At 36.4% G+C, this 6,110-nt stretch overlaps 1 protein-coding gene across 1 annotated transcript; it reads right to left on the bottom strand.

Moving 5' to 3' along the window:
• Positions 1 to 723: 723 nt before the first annotated feature.
• Positions 724 to 5,857, bottom strand: LOC101219079 (probable receptor-like protein kinase At1g49730). Its single transcript, XM_004140654.3, has 9 exons — positions 5,264 to 5,857; positions 4,269 to 4,820; positions 3,022 to 3,312; positions 2,626 to 2,884; positions 2,485 to 2,537; positions 2,014 to 2,081; positions 1,780 to 1,869; positions 1,506 to 1,590; positions 724 to 1,419 (listed from the first exon to the last, which is right to left on the bottom strand). The coding sequence occupies exons 1-9, from the start codon at positions 5,346 to 5,348 to the stop codon at positions 860 to 862; spliced, it is 2,043 nt and encodes a 680-aa protein (XP_004140702.1). The 5' UTR covers positions 5,349 to 5,857; the 3' UTR covers positions 724 to 859.
• Positions 5,858 to 6,110: the final 253 nt, after the last annotated feature.

The raw sequence follows: 6,110 nt of genomic DNA, 5'->3' as shown, positions 1-6,110 counted from the left end.
TTTTTTTATGTTTTTATTGTATCTAAAATTTGAATTTTACATTTTAAAGAGCGGAATTATATTAAATAAATACAATGTCATGTTACTAAATCAGATAAGTAAGACTAGTTTTATGATTTATTTATAATAGAAAAAATATTTAAACATTTTTTAAAACTATAATCCAATTATTGTATCGGTTATCAAATACATATTTGAAAACCTAAAATTGTATTTGATAACCTAAAATAAGTTTGTTTTCATTGAATCCCTCGTGTTCAAATTATTTATCAAACATACTCTTAATTTTCTTTTTTGGTAGATTCATTTTTTTCCTTTCAGGTCTTGCCCGATGTTAATGCCCGATGTTAATGCAACATTGGGAATTTAACTTCCTAATTTTGATCATGGTTTATCTATCCTATATCTTTTTTTAAAAAAATTAGGTCAAATCTATACCTCGAGTTATGATTGAATTTAGTTTATACTAAATGATGATGGGATTAGACATAGTAGATAAATAAAGAATGATTTTGCTTTAATAGGATAGATGAAATGGAGGTTCATGATAACAAGTTGGATAGAATTGTCATTTCAAAGGTTGAATTTTTATTTTTCTAATTAAGAAAAATATAACTTAGTGTAGATAAGTAAATAACGTCAATTGCGTCTGTCTGTTTGGTTGACATTAGGTGTAGCCTTTTAAGAAATGTGGTTTGGCATTAACCAAAAATGTGAATGAAGTTAGTTTCAAAGTCCTTAACTGTTTTTTTCTTCTTCTAGGTGTAGCCATGGAAAGAATGAAAACAATGATGCTTACAAAACCAATACTTTTCCACTGTCAAACTTCTGTCAAACATGGCTCATACAGTTGTCAAGTCTAAAATAATTGGTCTGAGGCAGAATAAATATTGGGAGGAGACTGTGGTGAACCAGTTTCAAGTAAAAAGCTTCTACTACAATATGACCTAGATGTGCTTGATGAAGAAGCAAGATACCTTCCATCTCCACTATGGAAAATCACATCACTTTTATGCATTTTTCTCTTGCTCATGCTCTGTCTCCCTTCAGTCCCTCCATATTCTTCATCATCCACAGCCTCCATGAGCCCTTGATGCATTGGATCTGAACTCTCGTACAACAGTCGAAGCACCTGCTTAATTGAAGGCCTTGCCCTGCCTTCTCCCTCGGTGCACCATCTCACAATTGACACGATCGTGTGAAGTTGGTCCAAGTTAAAACAACCCTTGATACTTGGATCTACTAATTCAGATATCCTTGAATCTGAAATCATGTACCCTAGGGACCATTCAACCAGATTCTTCCCGTCTTGTATAGCGCGTCTGCCAGTAACTATTTCCAGAAGTAGTACGCCGTAGCTGTATATATCACTTTTCTCAGTAAGTTCTTGCGTGATGACATACTCAGGATCCATATAACCTGGAAATTAATTAGCAATGAGATATTACTAGCTTATGAAATGGTAATATCCATACACAAGTTGAACAACTCCTTGTCTTTCAAACCTGGCGTTCCTCGGATATCTGTATTTACAGGTTCAAAGAAAACAGAACCGCCCTTTGAAGCATGTGCAAGGCCAAAATCGGCAACCTGGAATATAAGATAGAATTATAATAAGTTATAGCATTTGGATCTGCTGATTGTAACCAAAATTTATTTTCAGTTCAGTTGTAAATTTATTTTGGAATTTCTAATACAAATCTGTCATATGGCGACCCGCTTGGACCAAACAAAAGAAAAGAGCAATATTTGTCATTACAAACAAATTTGCTCAGTTACCTTAGCTACAAAGTTCTCATCCAGTAAAATGTTGCTGGACTTGATGTCTCTGTGGCACAGTGGGGGATCACAATAATAGTGAAGATACTCCTGCATAGGAGAAGTTCAGATGAACGGTAAATGGTTTTTATTCAATAAAAGAGTTGCAGAAACCAGCTTTTGATGATTGTTTATCTATTAGTTTATTAGCTCTTCATGAGAATAAGAATAAGAATAAAAATATCGGTAGGCTACCAGAGCATTGGCAACATCGATGGCAATTTGGATTCTTGTCCGCCAACTTAGAGGGGTCCTGCCAGGAGCTGCACGAGCGTGAGAAAGAATTCATTTATACAAAATGCAAGGGAGGATGATAAAAAGAAGCTCATTCATTTAACCTACACACTTGAAAGGGTTTCTAAATACTTTCAGATTCTTCCGTTTCTTTCCAACCATATGGCAGAAAAAATGGTTCAAATGAAATTTCATCAGGAATTTTCTTTTTATTCTAAAAGGATGTGACCAGGGAGCATATGAGTAACAGTAGGTTCTAAACCAAATTTTGTTGAAAGATCGTATGAAGATTGTTTTCATAAATAATTTCCGGAAATTGCATTTTAGTTAATCTTGTTTAAAATAATTTAGAATGAAACGTCATTCATATTTTGAGAAATACAAAGGGGAAAAAGGAAAGAACAACCAAGTCCGTTACAGCAACTGACATACCATGAAGATGGTCCTTCAAGCTTCCATTAGCCATAAACTCGTACAAAAGGAACCTGACGAGGAAAAAAAACGAAGCATTTCATGTTGCCTGTCACACGACGTTAAATGCGTCCACAAAAGTATTGACATTTAGTGAACTACCGTTCATGCTTTTCAACACAAAAGCCTCTTAAGGCAACGAGATGTCGGTGATGTAATCTTGCAAGCAGCTCGATTTCTCTGCCAAATTCATCTTCACCCTGCTCGGAGACTTTGTTCATCCTCTTCACAGCTACTACTACGTCATCAGTGAATTGAGCTTTATAAACAGTTCCATATCCTCCTTGACCAATTGTTGTACTAAAACTATCTGTTGCCTTCTTGATCTCCTTATAGCTGAACTTTTTAAACATGGAAGGTCCTGCATGAGATGCCGGAGACAACAGAGGGCATAAGACACAAAAGAAAAAGATAACTGAAAGATGACTCGAACATGTATGTTCCCAAGGCTAAGCAAAGAACTTGAAAAACGACAGAAGTACAGATAATTCACCCAACCTTCCTGATACTTTTTGATGGGACGAGAGGGGAAAGATTTTGAAGAGTTGGCATCCATCTTATCAGAATCCTTTAGCTCTCGGCTTTTCCTTCGAATCAACACAATCAAGACAACCAGCATCATTACAGAACCGACAGTCACCGCGATGCCAATACCTGCCACTAATGTTAGATGGTAGGAATGATGTTGGTGACTTTTATCACCGGCAACATCAAGCGTCAGTGACCCTGGGCTTTCAGCAGCTGATGGACTTGGGGAAATTTTTGGTGTAGTCAAAGATGGGGGTGGAGCTGACAACAGCATGAAAATTTAAATCACACTATACTCTAAGTTGGAGAAGATGAGTTTGGGGAAAATAAAAAATAAATCATTAACGAGGATTAAGGAAACTTGTATCTGACCAACAACAAATCATGATCAGAAAAATAATGCCCACTTCTGTGTGCACCATCCCCTCACCTAATATCCTCTTTTATCAGAAAAGTATAATAGCCTATAAAGGGAGCGTGGATGGTGATTTAAGGTTTAAAACTAGAATTTCGTCTACTCTAGTCTGTTTGTGTAAGCATACCTACCTTTATAGGTTGCTAAAAATTTATGCTTAAGTAAACTTTACAACTGACGTACAATCATACCTACGTAATGGCGTGTTAGGTACCTAAACACAAAATATATGAAAACACTAAAGGCAACTGTATTGTAATATCAACGAAGAAACAATATTAATAGCCTTTCGAGAGGGTTATGTCTCTCCCAAGGCCTTATGGAAACATCTTATGGAAATGTGCGACTCGATCCCTTTTGTGGTGCATTTGGAAAGAAAGGAATAGTAGAATTTTTGAAGATAGATATAATTCTTTTGATTCTTTTTGGACTGTGGTACAACATTCTTTTTGGACTGTGGTACAACACACAGCTTCTTGGTGGAGTACGAATTACACCAAACACTTTTGTAATTATAGCCTTTCAATGATTTTCAACAATTGGAAGGCTATCATTTCTTAGTTCCTTAGCTTCTTCCGGGGAGGATCATCTTGTCCCTTGCCCTAATATCCCTTACCAGTTAGTACTCTCACATGATGTTAACAACATTCTGCGAAACTAGGGACAGATGGTTGAGCAACATACATTATGCAAATGATAGCTATTGTAATTGAAGTGTATGCAAAGAAAAGAACCAAGCCTATCTGGCTCTTACAAAAGAGGAACTATACAATTTTCATATTTGCTTATTTTATATTCATACCTGGAGGCTTGTGAAAGCCTTGAACTCCAAAGAAGCAGGTTGCAAGATCAATAACTGAAGCAGGATCAAGTTGGCTAGCAAGTGCAACAAACGTAGCGTCACGACAAGTATTTAGCGTTATATTATCTTCTCTTCCAATCAGATTTCGGAGATATAAAATTCCAGAATTAATACACTTCCTACAAGTACTCTCCTCTGATATTGGCAACTTGCAATTTTCACTGACATTTGTAAATTTTGGAGATTCCAGCATCTGTGTGACGGTCTCTCGACCTCTACACGCATAGTTCACTGGAATTTTGGTTCCAACCCCACAGAAAACCATGGCATTTCTAGGAACTCCATACAGTCCCATGGTTTGAAGTATAAATTGCAAGCAAATGTCAGATAAGTCTGAAGAAACTCCCAATTCACCTGTTGCATTTGCAAGATGAGCAACAGAAACTGCAACAAATGCATTGATATGGCGGCAGCACTTCCCTCTTTCATTGGGGTTAGAGCAAATAGAGGCAACTAAAGTAAAGTTTGATCCACTCAAGTCCAAGGGACAGTCTGTGAAATGTTTAGAACAAGAAGAAATTAAAAGCTAACCATTGAAATATAACGTCGACTCCTGCAAAATCAACCTGAAACCTTTCTCATCTTAATCCAAAAACAACAAAACAACCAAAACCAAACTCAGCCAAACAAGACCTAGGCCCACAAAAGCAACCTCCAAGCTCCAACAAATAGAGGGTAAAAACAATCCCAGAAGTCAATACAGATTCAAATTTCAAATTGACCTTCCAAAACAAAGAACCATTTAACCCTGAATCATTCCACCGATCTTTTTCCATCATTCACTCTGTTTTAAACGAGACTAGAAACCCATTTCAACAAACACCATTTCTTCTCAAAAGAACTGTTACTAGATCAGAGAAATCAACTCCAGAAAACAAATCAGAGTGAAAAACGAAGATCAAAAGAGAGAAAGATACAGAGATATAGTGACTGACCCGCCATTGTTTCAGGAAGCTGAAGTTGAAGAAATAGAAGAAAGCCCATTAGAAACAAAGCTCTACTCAGTGCGGTGGCGGCCATGATCGAGACAAAGAGCCTTTAAAAGTTCCCGCCGCCGGAGGCAGCAAAAAAGCCGGTGGCGCTTAGAAACGGCGACCGTTTTACCACATTTTCAGAAGCATAAAAGAGGGAGAGTGAGGAATCGAGAAATGGTTAAAGCTTATGAGAGCGAGTGTTTCAACTCTGTTTCTCCCGATTTGTTATACGATTTATGGTTACATCTCCCAGTAGGACCCAAAAACCCATGGCAGTGCCACTGACAATTATAAAAAAGGGTAAAAAAAAAAAAGAAAAGAAATTATAATTTGGGTATTGGAAGAAGAAGATTACAGAAGCAATGTTGACTAAAAAAGACAGACTCGAGAATCAAATTCATCGTTGTTTCTTTGTTACACATAGCAACTTGTGGGTTTTATTTTTAGCTTTAAAAGCTCTAACTTTTAAGAACAAATGACGTCAAAAATCGGTAACCAAACAATCTTCACGGTACATTTATCAGAAAAACATGAAGTTGTTGACAAAATACGACTTAGTTTTTCTCATTAATTTATGACATTCTAAACAGAAATACAGACATTATTTGCTTTAATGTTCAATTATTGTAACTTTATACTTAATCAATGGCTTTAATAATCGCCATTAATGGTCTGCAACTGTAGTTTTAAATCCAGGTTTGGGTTGCTAAAAACAAAAGAAAATGTCAATTTTAGAAAACAAAGGACACAGTATATCGTAAGGAAAATATGAGATTCTTGAATCTTGGCTGAGGAATCTCTTAAGCCA

This window comes from Cucumis sativus, chromosome 3 (assembly GCF_000004075.3).
Source record: "Cucumis sativus cultivar 9930 chromosome 3, Cucumber_9930_V3, whole genome shotgun sequence".
In the NCBI taxonomy this organism is placed as follows: Eukaryota; Viridiplantae; Streptophyta; class Magnoliopsida; order Cucurbitales; family Cucurbitaceae; genus Cucumis; species Cucumis sativus.
The sequence above is the reverse complement of the archived record's forward strand: the minus strand, read 5'-3'. Positions and strand labels throughout refer to the sequence as shown.